This window comes from Alligator sinensis, unplaced genomic scaffold (assembly GCF_000455745.1).
Source record: "Alligator sinensis unplaced genomic scaffold, ASM45574v1 scaffold88_1, whole genome shotgun sequence".
Classification (NCBI taxonomy): Eukaryota; Metazoa; Chordata; order Crocodylia; family Alligatoridae; genus Alligator; species Alligator sinensis.
Window position 1 is genome coordinate 641,427 of NW_005842347.1, and position 17,100 is coordinate 658,526.

General features: G+C 40.9%; 1 protein-coding gene across 1 annotated transcript in view; it reads right to left on the bottom strand.

Moving 5' to 3' along the window:
* ASXL3 (ASXL transcriptional regulator 3) overlaps positions 1–17,100 on the bottom strand; it is a 157,037-nt gene that overhangs the window by 83,109 nt on the left and 56,828 nt on the right. Inside the window, 1 exon segment of the mRNA XM_014522402.2 lies at positions 2,280–2,401. Coding sequence (XP_014377888.2) covers positions 2,280–2,401 — 122 coding nt within the window.

The following is a 17,100-nucleotide window of genomic DNA, read 5'->3' on the forward strand; positions in this document are numbered from 1 at the left end:
TAAGAAATGCCGAGATGGTGAGGCAGATGGAGCATCTTATGGGAGCATGGGGGTCCCTAGCCCGCTTGGCGGCGGACCTGGAAGCGGACCAGAAGCACTTGTGTGTGTGTGTCTGTGCGCGCGCGCGTCACATATAATTTCCTGATGGCTTTGTGTATTCATGTAGTAGCCAGGGCCGAATTAACGCATAGGCAAGCTAGACATGCCCAGAGCCCTGAGCTGCGGGGGCGGGGAGGGGGGGGGGGGCGCCGACCCTTCCCTCCATGGCAGAAGCAAAAAAGCCGATCCTTCCCTCCATGGCAGCAGCACAAATGGCCCCATCCACCTCCCTTCTCTTCCCCTCCCCTCCGCTGGCCTTGCCACCACTGCAGCTCCTTCCCAGCAGCAGCCCTGAGTCCCATTCCCCATGCGCAGCAGTGCTGGGCTGGGGAGGGGGGGGTCTCGACCAGCCCAGGACCCATGAGTTTGTTTGCCTGGGGCCCACTAAAGGATTAATCCAGCCCTGGTAAAAGCACAGGCTCTTCTTGTACAAATTTAACACATGGGGTCCATAAAATCCACAGAAATACTGAAGATACATGGTAGGTAAATACACTTTCAAGAGCAATTTTCTCAATAAAATCGCTTCATCTATCTCACATGACTTACAGTTCTGGAAGTGGCAGTGGCAAATATCTACTGCTTTAAAGCAAAGGAAGAAAGTGGGGGGAAAACCAAACCACAAAGGCATGAAATACATATCCAATTCTGTAATCTCCATGGAGAACCTATTCTTTATAGACAGCTGTAATAATTAGCTCAAAAGACAAAGTACGATGTCTAACTGACATAATATTAATTATAACTGTTTTCTGTTCCTCCTACTGATTATTTACCTTTCTAATGCTGCTGAAACAATACTGTCCTATGGAAAGTTTTGCAAGGACTTCCAGCCCTGGTCTTTATGTTCATTATCTGTAATATCTTTTTTGTTTGTTTTATTTGTTTCCCCACAGTTACGCATACCCTATGCTTCCCAAAACAGCTGTAAAAGAATGCTAAGCCTAAAAGTTCAGACATATTTTACAGTAGAAAAAAGCCAAAATTTAACAGGAAAACAGAAGTGGATTACTGAAATTTCAGTACATTCATAAAAAAAAAAAAGGCTTCCAGATACAGTCTGCCTCATTCACAATTTAACCATAGCCTTCACAATTAGTGAAGTCTGTTATACCCACTCCTCCACTTCATCTGACTTACTGGGCCAGTTCTGCAAAGTGTTTAAATATGACTGTAATGGGACTTCTGATTAAATTTATGGATGAACTTAAGTTATTAAAAAAATTGTTTAATGGGAATTAATGTAAGCATGTGCTTAGGTGCTTTGCTCATATGGGAGCTAAATTAATATGTAAGATACCATATTTCAGCTATCATACATTTTTTGCTAAATGCAAAAACTTGGATACAAGGTCAAGAAAAAACTAAAGTAACACAACCTCATGCAATCTTTTAGAAAGGTTTTATTTTACAAATCAATGAGTAAATAAAATCTTTATGAAATGGGGGACATTTTGCACATGGTAACAAGATGGAAGGGTTAGAGATGTCTTCCTTTTTTATGAGATTTTCTGTGCTTTTGTCATTACTTCGTTGTGATGTAAAACCAATTTAGCAGCATTTGGAACACATCCTTCACACAGCTTTGTGTTCAGTTTACAATACCCAAATCACACGTGCTAGAAGTTTTACTATGTATTGCATAAACTACACACATGCCAATGCAGTTTACTTAAAACAAAGACTCTCTCAGATACAGTATTTACCACAAAAAAAGTATCAGAATATAGACATATTCTATTTAACAAACTATTTGTAGGAACTGAACAGCCAATGTATTCGTTATTGTAACCTCTCAGTACACCTTCTCTGAGAACATATTTTGCAAAGGTTTGCTTTGGGGTGGGGTTTAAGTTTAACAATGTTCAAATAAAACAAAATATGGGAAGGCAATAAAGTGTAAGAAAATCAGCTTGCTTGGAAAACATCTTTTGGATCCCTGAATTATACAGTTAGAGGACTATGGCTCTAGTGAACAGAACACACTCCAAAACTTTCCTATAATGTATTGTAGCTCAAGTAGCAAAAAAAGCTCAGATAGTTAAGCTAGTAATTTTATTTAAAATGTACCAGTAATTTTATTTAAAATGTTTCCGAACCTTGCTGCAGTTTTTTTCAACTGGTTTCTTTCTTAAATAGTCTGTACGATGCCACACAATAATCAACCAATACCAGCTTACCTGCTTAAGTGCCTTTTTGGTGTGCTGCTGAAAGGAAGACACTAGCTTGCTTTGCACTGGTGTGTTAGTAAGGCTTGAGTCTCTATTGGAAGACGCTTCTTCAGGTATCTGCTTTGGACAAACTAGAAAAAAAAATGGATTTTTAAGAAGTGAAGTTCACTTGTAATCTTAAAATGCTCCTGAAAAAAATGGAATAATGTCTTCTGCCAACAGAAATCAGTCTCCTTGGATGATTGTACATGAAAGCAGCAAGCTCTAGGGTCTGCATAGATATGAATTTTACACTTGTGTCCTAACCTGTAATGCATTACTTCATAAATGTTTGTTCCTATTCATGTCCAAACTTGGGCTGCAGGAGTCCAGTTCCAAAAGAGCATCCAAACAAGTAGTATTTTCCTGTGTAGACAAGCTGTAAGCCCTAACTGCTAGCGCAGCCTGGACGAAGGGAGAAACACTAAGACAGTTATTCTCAACCAGGGATCCATATGAAATATTAGCACTGCTAGTGATGCAACCGTGATTCACAAGATAAACCCAGAATTTTCAAAAAGGAATTCATAGTATTAAAAATCATTCTCCCCTGCTGTGGTCTTTTCAAGTTCTTTCCAACAGAAGAATTACTCTATTATTTTTTGTAGTCAACAAAAGAGAGGGAAAACTAAGAGCTGGCATTTTCCAAGGGGTGCCTCACATCTGTCAAGGCTGAAAACCACTGCACTAGGGTGTGGGAAGCTAAATTACCTACATCACCTCTGATCCATAACCTACCAGACAACTCTCTAAGTCAGCAAAATAATTATTCTCTTGTATAAGCTAGCCTGCTATGGAGTCAAATTCTGTATCCTTTTGGATGGCTTGCTAGGCCAAGGGTACTGTCTATGAAATCAAGACTGGAAACAGCAACTGAAATATTTTAGAGTTTTACTATGGTTTCTATGTTGAAGGTAGACAAGAACTATTTTCTCACAAGCTTTATAATGCGTTATTCTGTGGCTAAATGCACACTTAGAAAAAAAGACACTGACAGCCTTGTGTTCTACAAATATTTATAAATATGTAACTGCATAACAGATTGTAATAGCTTTTAAGGAGCCATTCTAGTCTATCTGGTAAATATGCCTTGGTAAACCAACAACACACACATTCTTGTTTAAGTGATGGACTAAAAGAGCTCACAAAGATGATTTCTGGTCTCAGGCAAATACATGTTGCTATTTTTCAGCTCTTGATAATATATATATTTAATCAATAAATGTTACAGTACTCACTTTAAATAGCCACTTGAATGTATGTTTGCTTGGGAGACTGTAAGAAGTCTCTCAAGCCACCTTGATTTTAACAATATTAAGACTGCAAACAGTCAAAGAATCCTGTTAGGCTTGCTCTTCAGCAGATTTAACCAAAAGGGGTGCTGACAATGCCCAACACCACTGAAATCATATCTTTTCTTCTACTCCCACCCATTTTAAACATCAGTGCAGATGAAACAGTTCAAACTAGTTTGAACCCAACTGATAAACTCCCACAATCCCATGTGGTGACTTGTTCTTTGATACACTGCAAAGGTTACTACTTGCCTTGGAATGCATTATTAGCACTATGCAGTTGTACAGAATCTGGTAGATGGTTTCCTAACATGTACAAGTGTGCATCACATATACCAAAGCAACTCTAGTATCTCTGAAGAAGCCGCACCTGCCTACAACACCTGGAAATGTTGGCCTCTGCCTTACTTTATTGTGGGACTTTTCCTTTCGCATTGTTCACTGGGCCAAGCAGAAGAATAAATTCCATTCTGTATTTCCCTGTCTTCAAGACTGCATTCTAGCATTGATGTTATTTAAACGTTTCTTGTATTTATGAGATAAAGTATGGAATTTGGGCAACCTAATTGTCAATAATTCACTGCCGGCATGAAATATGACTAGTAACATATTGATCATTTGTTTTCATCTTGAAAGGAAAAAAACTGTCAATACTCATCTCACAAATGGGACAAAACTGCCTACTTTTTATGGCTATGTCATTATGTCAATATCATTCTTATAGTGAATTAGAAAACCAGTTCACTGAAATTATGCTTCACAATATAGGGGGGAGCCAAATGGCAAAGGATCCTTTGAGCTTACAGTATTATGTGGTTTGGATCAATCTTTTTCAGACAACCAGCAAAGCTCACTATAAAAAAGCAACTTAAAGGAGTAGGGAGGTGTCAAAAGTCAGCATACACAGCATTTATTGCAGGTGTTTATATCAGTCAGATCACTGTAGCATCTGAGGACCTGAAATATTGGACAGACAACCTCCCAAAAATAGAACTGTTCAACATTTGTTTCCAAATCCTTTCTTTAAATAGAACGTTCAAGACTTTATTTTTCTATTAGGTTGTTTGTTTTGTCGGCAATGCAGAGGGGTCAAAGAACTGAAGAAACAGCAAAAACTGCTGTGAGCAGATACAACCCTTCAAAGTGAAAAGAGGTAGAATAATGGAAGCAGTTATAAAAACAAACCAACTTTAGAAAAATTATTACTGCAAATCCACAAAGTATCTTCCATCAGAATATAAAATGCATCATGTCCAATCACTAAGCATTTGTCCTATTTCTCTAGGACAACTAGGAACCTATATACCTCTTATTTGAGTGGGCAGTCCCAGTTTTGATGGATCTGCTTCCAAAAAGGTTAACTCAAGAATCTTGCTTTTACTGCAGTGATGACAGAAACTCATCATGTGGTTATATTGCATCACCATGTGGTGATACCGCATCACTACATCTGAATGACAAAATGTCAGGGAGCAAATGTCAAACTCCTGACACAACAGCTAGGATAAAAAATATGATTGTTAATGTATGCATCACATCAATGACGTTTAGCCTAGATATCTTTCTTCCTTTTAAAAAATAATCTTATTTAAAATTAAGTATGAAATTAATATTTAGATGTAGATTAAGGCCTAAATTTACTATAATGTATTAAAATAATTTAAATTCCTTAAAAAGAGTATACACATGCTGCTGATTTTTATTTTATTTTACATTTGGATAGCCAAATCACTGAACAGAGGAAAGTTACTGGCTAAGCACACTGAACCATAATTCATTAAAGTGATAACCTAGTTTTGAGCTGTAGTCTGCAGGTGCAGAGAAAAGATTATAGTTTATTCAGTTTAGAACAGTTCTCTATCATTTCTATTCAACGGTTGTGAAATCAGCTGGAAGTGAATAAGCAGATAAGTTTGTTTCCTTTTTCCATAAATAAATCTATAAATCAATTAATCTATAAATACAAATGAAGTTTGAGAGCCTGAGATCTACTAGTTCTAAAAACCTGAAGGATACAGGAACCAAAACCAACCAGTTCTATTTGCTAACTACAAATATTTCCTCGTTTAAAACATCAGTTATTGTTAAATGAAACATGTTTTGATAAACCTTTTTAATGTATCCATCATATTTCATACAGTTCCACTTGACTAAAAATAAACAGTTTTAAAATGCTTACTTCCTGCATTTTTATTGAATTCCAATGTTATACAAAGCATGTTGACATAAACCATGACTCAGAAATAGCCACCTAGGAAACAGAAAATATTGGATGATCTTTCCTAACATGATATGACTTAAACATTTAGAATAACAAGATATATATATTTAAATATATAACTACTTAAATGCATAGACTTTCTACTGATTAATGAAACGTGGAACCAAAAGTAGCAAAAGCTATATTTATTTAGAAATTAACACACTGTAGTGGTTATAGTCTAATGAAAAAAAATCAACCTTCCTTTAAGAAAAAATGTAAAAGTATACAGAACACAATCAATGTTTTAACCAAAGTTTAGAGCAGCTCCTCGACGGCAGGCCCACTGCGCATGCGCGCAGTTTAAAAGGGCCCGCTGACCGGGAAAAAAGCCCAGTTAGACTCAGAAGCGGTGAGAGACGCGCGGGTGAAAGCTCGCTGCGCCCCCGCTCCCCCGAAGCCCCCCAGAAGCACAGCCGGGGTAAGCGGGGCCCGTGGAGAGAGGGGGCTAACCCCTTAGTGTGTGTGTGTGGGAGGAGGCGGCTGAGTGGACCCGGGCAGGGCCAAGCCCCGCCCAGGCCCCTACTTCGCCCAGCCCCCCAGGGAGCCACGCGACCGGAGCCACGCGAACAGGCTGCGCAAACAGGCACGCTTCTCTGCCGGCGCGTGAGTTAGCACGGAGTTCGCACGGGAGGGCCCCGGACCCTGCCTGCGCACCCCCCAGGGTAGACAGCCCCAGCCATAGCCAGCCTACCAGAGGCATGACACGGATGGGCACGCGCCGCACCCCGAGGGGCTCCTCGGGCACCATGGCCCCGTCATAGTAAACAAAAAAGCAGTCTATAATAATAATAATATTCACATAAATCCAGCTGTCTCATCTATCAGTGGCATTTCTAAGGTGCCTGTTACTTTGGTTTGAAGGTGTCATACTAGTAAAAGGACTTGGAGTGTTGATATGCCTGCATAACTGATTTCTGTTCCTGTGAATTTCCAGAGAATACAGGGGATACTTTTATTTGATTTACAGATCACATATTCAGTTATTGCATATTTATTTAGCACAATCACATTACCTTATTTGATGTTTTTATTTGATGATATAACTCAGCATCTAAACAACCCAAGCAAAGCAAATGAAAGCAAACAAAAGCAAACCAAGAACTTGGGGTTGTTTATATCTCCAGACAGTCAGCTGAGGATTCCCTCAACACAAGAGAATCTTCGAAAAGTTGATTAAGCTTCCCAAACTAGACTCTGGTGGTTAACCATATACTCTAGTCAGTGCAGTTTAGGCCCTTTCTGCACTTTGCATTTATGCAAAGTGACATGAGCACCTAAACAAGGCATCATAAAATGGAAAACTGTCTCAGTGGATAGTGGGTGGCCAGAAAGCCAATCCAAGAACTGGGTTTGGGAACAGACTAAGTCAGGAAGCTGGAGGATCAGACAGGGTATGGAGTCAAAGGGCAGCCAAGGGCAAGAAGCCAGGAGATCAAACAGGGTGTAGGGTCTAGGGACATGCCAAGTCAGGAGGCCAAAGGATCAGACAGACAGCAGAGTAAGAGGGCAAGCCAAGTTGAGAAGCCAGGAGATCAAGCAGAACTGAGGCAGAGCCACAGGCTGGAGGAAACAGCAAGACACTCTGGGCTCCAGCTGAGCAAAGCACAGGACACTTCCTGTTCCTGTGCAGGAGTTTATACAGAGGGAAGTGAAGAATTGGCTGACCCCAACTGGCCATTCCCACAGCAGGGAATGAGCAGATGTTTAGGCCCTGATGGAGGCTTCCCGACTGCTTTGCCCAGTCTGAATGATCAGCCAGGGGGTAGCGGGCCAGGACCAGTGGTCTTGCCAGGCAGACTGTGACCCCAGATTCAAGGGAATGGCCTAACACAATGAGCCATAAAAATGTTCCACAAATAATGTAGAACCTTTTTATGGCTGGTTTATAGGGCACCTTAGACTGAACATGTGTCATGTCGACACATTGGGGCTCTCCAAATCAATGCCTGACAATCAGCTGATAGTTGGAAATAGCTCAGGACAGCCCCAGTCTCCAGTCAGTCTGCTGACAATATTGTTGGCACTGGCCTGGGCTGTACTGGTCTCCAACAAGCTTGGGGCTGCCCCAGGGTCTGTGACAACAATTAGCTGATTTGTTGGGACCAGCCCCGAGACCAGTCCTGATTCTTCAGTGATACTTGGGACTGCCCTAGTTTGTAGGAATGAAGGATCAGAGGCTGTGGTGGGAAGGGGTAGCCCCCTGGGGTCTTTAAAACATGCACCTGACTGTTTTGGTGGGGCTGCCAGAGCAGGGTTTAATGTCTCCCTCTGGCTTTACCTTCTGGGAGCCTATGAACACCCTCTCTCAGTAGCCCCACCGGAGTTGCTGTGACAGGCACAAAGTCTACTGAGCACCAAGGTACACCAACTGTCAGGTTGAGAACAAAACAACTTAAATGAGAACTTTGTATTACATCCTAATTGAAGACATGACAACAGGAGGAGGAACAAATTACTAGGCAGGGGCAAATGATGATGCATGGTGGTATATCAATAAGATTATATGGTAACTCAAAATAGGCTAGTGCGCAGCATAGTGAAATGCATTTTATTTTGTTTAATAAGTAAAATAAATGCCTTTTTTTTGGTAGAAGTAGGTTTTCAGGAGAAACTTGTTTGAAATGAAAGTAGCAGTATGGTGTATTAACTCCCAGTGGCACTCTATGATTAGAGGCAATGTAAAACCAGACTCCTTGGGTGAAGCTTAAAGACATGAACAACACAGAGTTTGGTGGTGAAGGAGAAGTGTTCATTAGTTTTCTTCATCTACCAAATCACCTATCCAATGTCACCTATCAAAATGTCAAAATTTAATGAAAGTAGTGGCCCTAAAAGAAGTAAGTGGAATTATACAGAATGATTACATAGATTTAAACAGGATTACAAAGGCAGTTAAAAGACACTCTAATACATTTTTGGTTTTCCCTGCATGTTTATACTAGTGAATAATACTCAGTATAAATGAATTCATAGAAAAGTACTCTCTCACTTGAGCATGCAAGTAGATTCTGAAACACTTCTTTGATATGAGGAATTTTCTATATTGCTGATATTCCTCATGGTAAGCAGAAAAGGGCAAGATGGGTAATGTCCAAGACGGGTCCTTTGAGCCTTTTCTCTGGAATAATTTTAGAGGGAGTGCCCCCTTTTGATGTTAATTGGCAGTCTGCTTTTTATAGAAAAGAAAGTTGTAAGTGCAGCTGAGGGATTCTTGCTCCCTCTGAAATGAATAAGAGTACTGCATTGGCTGTGCTAAGTATAAGAGCTTTCTAGTAGTTTTTCAGAATAATCCACATAACAAAACAATCCAAACCACAAAAGCAAATTGTTCTCTAATATGCACACATGAAGTTTTTGTTGAATTAAGAAGGTATATCTGAATTTAAGATTAAAATAATGAGAAAACAACAACAGCAAAATGCACCAGGCACTGAATTTATATGCACCTTTCTAGAGTCTGACTTATGTTATATCTAGATCTTTGCCTTGTACAGAAATTGTAGATCGGTGTAGGTTTTTACTTACATTTATGTCCTAATCATGCTCTATTTTGTTCTATATTTTACAATATTTTTTTTGTTTATAACAGTCAACTCAGTCATACATAATTGCTTTGGACAAGTACAGCAAATGGAAGATTTACTAAAAATGAATTTAAAATAAATCTTGGTTTACAAGCAGAAGAAATGTAACAGTATCTACCTACCCCCTAGTGGGCTGTAGGACATGTTATTTTGATTCCTATCAAAAGAATATCAGGATGAGATTACTTTAGATACTGACTTAGCTCAAAGGCAAGAGAATTTCTACACATCAGATGTTTCATGGCTGTATGCGTGCAAACTTACTATGAGAAATATTAAAGCGAATCCATTACGTGGGGACTTTCAAAATGTTATAAACCCTCTAATGTTCACATCAAATTACAATTTTCAATCTATGGAGATATAAATATAAATATAGATTTTTTTTTACCCTTCCGATACGTAGAAATCAGAAACCCAAAACTACATTTCATGAAAATGAATATGTGTACAGGTCTCACTGTAACATGAAGATAAATCTTAGTTTCAGTCATCCTTTTTTCCCCCTTTGATTCAGAGTTCAAATTATTTTGATCCATTTTCAAATTTGTAGAGGGGATAAAGGTCTGGAAGCTGTGGACTAAGATAAATAGGCCAGTCTAATACAGTTAGTAAATGGTAATGCAATTCAGACAAAAATACAGATGAGAGGAATAATGAATTCCCTCTTGGAATTCACAAAGGGCTCAACTGTAATTCACCATAAGCACCTATACAGAGAAAAAGGTGTTTAAGCCTGTGTGTAGATGAAATGAGGGGCGTGTGCGCAAGACGTTTAAAGCAGGTTAAATGATTCCGCACCACTATAATGGTGTTGGTGTTGCATGTGGCGACGGCATATTGCGCAGTAATTCCAGCTGCTGTAGCAAATTCAGTGGCATAATGTGCCTTGGGATGTGATTTAATGTGACTTAAATGACTTGCGATGTAGCAAACTGAAACTCCTTGGAGTTGTGGAGTTTTCTCAAGCAAATCCCGGGACGTCATTCTCCCCCTGTACTCGGCCTTAGTGAGGCCGCAGCTGGAGTACTGTGTCCAGTTTTGGGCTCCACAATTCAAAAAGGATGTGGAGAAGCTTGAGAGAGTCCAGAGAAGAGCCACGCGCATGATCAGAGGTCAGGGAAGCAGACCCTACGATGACAGGCTGAGAGCCCTGGGGCTCTTTAGCCTGAAAAAGCGCAGGCTCAGGGGTGATCTGATGGCCACCTACAAGTTTATCAGGGGTGACCACCAGCATCTGGGGGAACGTTTGTTCACCAGAGCGCACCAAGGGATGACGACTAGGTCGAATGGTCATAAACTACTTCAAGATCGTTTCAGGCTGGACATAAGGAAGAACTTCTTTACTGTCCGAGCCCCAAAGGTCTGGAACAGCCTGCCACCGGAGGTGGTTCAAGCGCCTTCATTGAACACCTTCAAGATGAAACTGGATACTTATCTTGCTGGGATCCTATGACCCGAGCTGACTTCCTGCCCTTTGGGCGGGGGGCTGGACTCGATGATCTGCCGAGGTCCCTTCCAGCCCTGATGTCTATGAAATCTATGAAGTTCTCTCCTGCTTGGTTATTTAAATCAGTTCACCCTACAGAGAAACAATCTCAGAACAGAGGTGAATTATTAAGCAGGTTTCATATACAGATGAAGAAATACAAAAGCTTAATATTGACTATGAAATGGGGAGGAGAGGAGAGGTCTCCTCTTTAGAGACTGACTTGGTTGAGGGAGCAATTTTGATGGAAGGTGAACATATGTCTTTATTGTATACTTTAGGCCAGGGGCATCAAATTCATTTGGCTCCTTGGGCTGGATGCCTGAGTTTCTCTGATACCTCAAGAAGCCATGGGCATTAATGCCATTTTCGATTGCCCCACTACTGCCAAAATAAAATCCCAGTGGTGCTCCACACCTCAGAATGAAGCCACAGGCCCCTTAGAAGATTGGATGCATTTTTAAATCTTAAACTTGTTGCTTGATAAGCTGGATTTGTTATAGATAAAGTTAAAAGAATACAACTCAGAACAAACAATGGCTGCAACCATAAAAAACAATGGGAGAGGCATCCAACTTCTCATTTCTTTCGACTGAGAAATGATAAAAAGGCAAGCTAACATGGAAAAAGTCAAAGTGAAGCAACAGCAGTAGTCAACAGCAATGTTATATTATAAAAAAAATTGCCACAACAACACAACAGCCAGTTTCAACATGGAATATAGAAGAATAGCATAACAAAAGAAAAATACAAGAAGATATATTAGCCACAGGGTATATGTCCACGTACACAAATGGTAGGTAGCTGTAACCACCACAAATACCTACATCTACAACTCTCAGTAAAATGGGATTCTTATTCTTCTGAATTATAAATTAATACAAGCAATCCTGGCAAATATAAATCCTAAGAATTATACAGAGTGGGTAAAAGCATCCGAGTAGAGAGCAGTAACTACAACAGGCATTATTGTGTTTCATTCTTTATGTCATCTCCTCCAAGGGCATAGGATCCACAGGAGAAAATGAGTAAAAGTGGCTACTGAGTCATAAACAGTTAGGTATGTAAATTAGAAGATCATCTGGGTTACTGGAAAACAGGGGAAAGGGGGAAACCTCCTAGGGCACATCCAGATGTGCGGACATGTGGGGTTTGTGGTGCCACAAACCACATATATTGCACATTAAACCATGCACAGCACTGTGAATTTGCAGCATGGGGGCACAAATTGCTACCAGGATTCCACCCCCCATCTTTTCTCCCCCACAAAAAAGCGACACAAAGCATGCGAAAATAGTGTATGCTGGGACAAAGACAAGAGCCAGGGGCACAATGAGGGCACACTGCACCCCAGCCAGCCGAGGAGTGGAGCAGTTGGCTGGGGTGCTGTGTGCCTCAAGACAGGGGAGCAGACAGCCTTGGGCTGGTGTTCCCGTCCTCACATGCCTCAACCTCCGTGTGCTGCAAGACAAGGGAGCAGGCAGGCCTTGGCTGGTGCTCCCCTATCTCAGTGTGCCTCCATGAAAGGAGAAGAGGAAAGAACAGGTTAGAAAAAAATGTATAAAATGAGTATGCCAAAAAGTAAGTTCACTTAAGTTTTTACTATTTTCTTTTATTTTTTTTCTCTTTTCCTTCAGCAGAAACTATTTTCATCCAGGAAGGGTATGCTTTCTAAAATCTATGAAGCCGTCTTTTTTTAAAAAAATAACATATATAATTAATGATTTACCCAGAAACATGGTGGTTTTCTATAATTCTCTCCAAAACTTTAAAATTTAATGAGGATGGGTATATCTTCATTTACAAAGTATATCAGCCAGGAAAATAATTGTTAACACCCTATAGCCTGAAATTATACTGCAGTACTAACACTGTAAGCTATTAGGGATAATAATAATCAGATGCATTTATATGTCTACAAAAGAAGAAAACTTCCCTGAATGCTTTAAGGAGATTTTTTCCCCCAAAATAAATGGTACAGTTCATTTTGATTTCAAGCAGAACACACTGATTTAAAATCAGACCCAGGAAAATCAACAGCAATCCATGTCCTTCCCTGTCATGGTAACCATAGCAGATGAGAAAGATTATCTATTAATGGCCACATTACAAAACACAAATACACTAAATATCTGCAGTCCGCCTCAAGCATAAAAGTATGCCTATACTCTTGAGGCATTAAACTACATACAAAGCCACCTTGGAAAACATGCACACAAATCTCTCACTAAAATATCCTATAAAATTCAATACATTTTACTTAGGTGACACAGATATATACTTGTATTGACATAAATGGTCATGGGTTGTCAGCACAATTAAATCAAGTAATTCGCCTAAATAACTCTTTGAACTCTAGAGTTTAACTTACAAAATCACAGCAGTTCACGTTTCCAGTCCCAGAATCTGGTTCCTGATTCTTTTTAAAATGAAAAACAGTTTGCAATTTAGTTAATTTTACCAGTATACCAGTTATACTAAAAACAGATGCATTTAAACAAGATACCTGAGAGTCTTAAAGTGACTGCTGTTCTTTCTGAAGAGCACCTACTTAGATTGGGAAATGTTTTGAATCATTTGAAAAAATATGCAAATAGCTTACTTTGAAGGAATCAATGTAAAACAAAATGCTTTGGATCTTAAGGACTACACATATCCCCCAAAAACTGTTGATTCTCATTCCTGACCACTTCTTTCCATCAGAAGTATATGGTCTAACACTAATGAGGCACTGGCTCTTTAAGCTCCATTAAATCTACTTTCTTATAGAGAATAGCAAAGCTTTGAAAGCTCACTCAAACTAGCTCCTTCCTTCTAACTTCACAGAACTCTAGTACTTGGGACCTCCCACCTCTGGCAATGAAACACAGGGTGCATCTACACGTGCAATTAATGCAACTGAATATACTCTGGCTCAATTTGAGCCAGCATAAACTAACCCTGATGTCTTCATATGCACGTGCACTTAAGCACAACAATTTACTGCAGCACAGGATAGTATCTGTCTGATGGAACTATACTACACCAGAGTAAATTAATCTACTAAGCACTAAATGCAGCACACATGTAGACAGTGATGCTTTACAGCACATGAAATTAGTCTCATGTGCAGTAAAGTGCACATGCATATGCACCCACAGGGTAGTAAAACCTGCTTTATGCCGAAATAGTTTTTCTTTATAACTACTGGTGCAGAGATGAAGAAAATCAATGAAAATCTGGCTTTCTTTCTTTGATACGTCAGCTAGAGCCTATATATTCAGACTACATTACCATTATACTTTTACTAAGGAAAAATCTGCCTAACACTCAGCTATCAGGAGGTATTCCAAACATGTTTGGTAGAATCATTCAACATTACCTTCAAGAGCTAGAATGCTATAAATGATAGGCTGCTTTGAAGGAGTCGGAACTTCCTTTCCTGAAAAAGTTTGGTATTTATATAAAGTCATAGCAGTGAGAGGGACCAGCTCTTCATGACAGGATTTAACGTTGTGGCTTCTTAGTTCAGAAAACACCTGGAATTTCAACAGACAACCAATTGCCAAGCCAATATTTCAGGACTCAGCATGACTCTGGCCTTCCAACCACTAGTCGCTTTTCTGCTACTTACAACAGTGTTGCAACAGACTGAACTGTACTCAGCTTCACTTTTGCACCAGAAGAACTATGAAGTGTACTGTACTGTATTTACAAATTAAATGCATTGTATTAAATGCATTAAAGACATGACGAGAATTTCAGTCTCTCTTGGCAAGGAATTAAATCATCAGTTCATATCCTGGCAACCTTCAGAGCCCATGTTTGTACAGTGATTGGGGTAGCTGGCCATCCTCCTGTTTGATTCAGTATCACTGTTGTACTGGGGTCATGCTTATTGTAACAAAGAGCCCTGAGCTCTATGTTACTTTAAGACAAAGGCATCCCAGCCAGGGAGCACTGAAGGGCAGGCAGGACACAGCAGCTGCCAGTGGCCAGGGCAACAGGGCAAATTGAGGCAGTCAGCAGACACCTGCAAGTGGTCATCTCACCAGATATAAGCAAGGCCCTGGAAACATACAAGCCCAAGAGGAAGGAGCTCCTGCCCATGGGAGCCACCCAGAGATGCTGGGCTGATCGTTTGCTTTCAACAGGAACAGGGAGGCTCAGGGAACTTGCGAGGTACCCTGGCTAGGAGGCACACTATGCAATGGGTAAAGGTTTGCCCCAGTAAAGGGACAGGGAGCTGTTACTTTGTTATTATTATGTTATAGCCCAGGGGCTTATGTTATATTGTTATTACACTGCTAGTTTGGGATGAAGCTGGAAAGGGAGATAAGGAGGCCTCATTAGCACCCAGGGGGCACTCAACTGACTGCAGTTATTGAGCCCAGAGCAGGCAGAGAAGCCACATAAGAGGCCTGGGGCCTGGTGACAGAAGGGACAAAGAGAGCTAGAGCCTTAAGGCCAGGTCCAGTTCAGTGGGTGAAGGCCTAGCAAGATTAAAGGGGCAGAGGGCATGGAGGCTGAAGCCCTACAGAGGGAACATTGTTTCCATGGGTGACTGGTGCCTCTTGAGTCAGGGGGGGCATGTGTCCCCCTGATACCAGTAAGCAACCGGGGGTGAGGGGGGTGTCCCCTGTGGCTGATCTCACTCACCAAAAAGTGGCCACACTTCTTCTGCAAGTCCCACAGCTTTTGCTGGCAGCCCTGCTCTCCGGCCACCCCAGGTGCTCCCACCTGTCCCCCTGCCCACCGGCTAAACAGGGTGTGCAGCCTGACAGGGGGTGCACCGGTGCTCTCAGGGGGTGCACGTGCACCCCTGTGCACCCCCTACGCATTGCCACTAATTGTTTCTGTAATACCCATGAGGCATGGGGCATGATAAAGGGGAGGATTTGGAGCCATGCAATTAGCCCTCAAGGCTTTGGTGCCCTTCGGTGGCACAGTTACAGACTGAGGCCCGGCAAGGGGCCTGGGTACAGACAGAGACCAAAAGGGTCCAGTTGGACTGAGGCAAAGGCTTGTGGGCAACCTCCGTATTCATTTATATTTCCATCAAGGAGTGGCAGGCGAGACAGGAAGGCACCCTAGGGGCAGAGCAAGGCACGGTCACAGAGCCACTAGGGGGTGTCACAGCTACTCCTGGGACTCCAGTGTATTACATTCATCCCCAACCCAACATTGGAGTGAAGGTCTTCCTTTTAGGGCAGACGGAACTTTCTTTATTTCAGACTCCAGGGATGAATGCTAGTTTGACTGCAGACCTTAAGTAACACAGTACAATATTAAAGTCACCTTCTCTCCACAACATTAATGTTTTGGATCTTAAACACTCTTTTCACTGTTTTCATTTTTACAAGCAGCCATGGTATTCAGATAATCTGCAATTTATGAAAGAAGAGAGAGGATGATGAGACAGCTTGTGGTAGGAATCATGTTCCAATCATGCATATCGTGATAGTGCAAGAAGAAGAAAAGGTTTCCTACAAAATCCTGATGTGCAGCCATTCCAAGCGTGGCATTAGTTGATCATCTAAGATGGTGACATACCACTCATTTGAAAATTGTGTTGATCATCATGAGTCCAGGTCAAGTAGTTTGCAACTAAGGTGGAGAAAACTGTACTGACTGGACACTAATAGGATTCCTCTCTGCTAGAATTTCAGCTGGTAGTTTTCCCTGAGAGAGTGAGGGAGCTGAAGGCAATAATCTAAAAGCAAATGGAGAGAAACTGACTGAAGTTAGTACCTCCCCTCTGGGCATCAGCAAAAACTACAAGCACTAGCTAGGTCAGTGATTTAATTTTTTTTTTCCAACCAGGATGGCATGTAAGTCACAAAATAAAACCAGAGATGTCAAATAAGAATCCAATGTTGAAAACATTCTAACTTATTATGATCTGAGTTTTTGCAATAGAAGAATTGCTCTATTATTTTTCAATGATAAAAAAAAAAAAGAGGGGAAGCCTAGACTTGGCATTTTCTGAGGGGTGCTAAGGCTATCAAGGTTGAGAACTGGTAAGTTAGATCCTTCCTCAACAAGTTCCCTGTATGTTGATGATTTCTCCAATTACCGTCATGTTTTGACTCCTCTTTTGGGGGAAAGATTATGAAAAAAGATGGCTGGAACTACTCTGGTTGCAGCTGAAACAGAACTAAGTCCCCTGATGTCAAAAGCC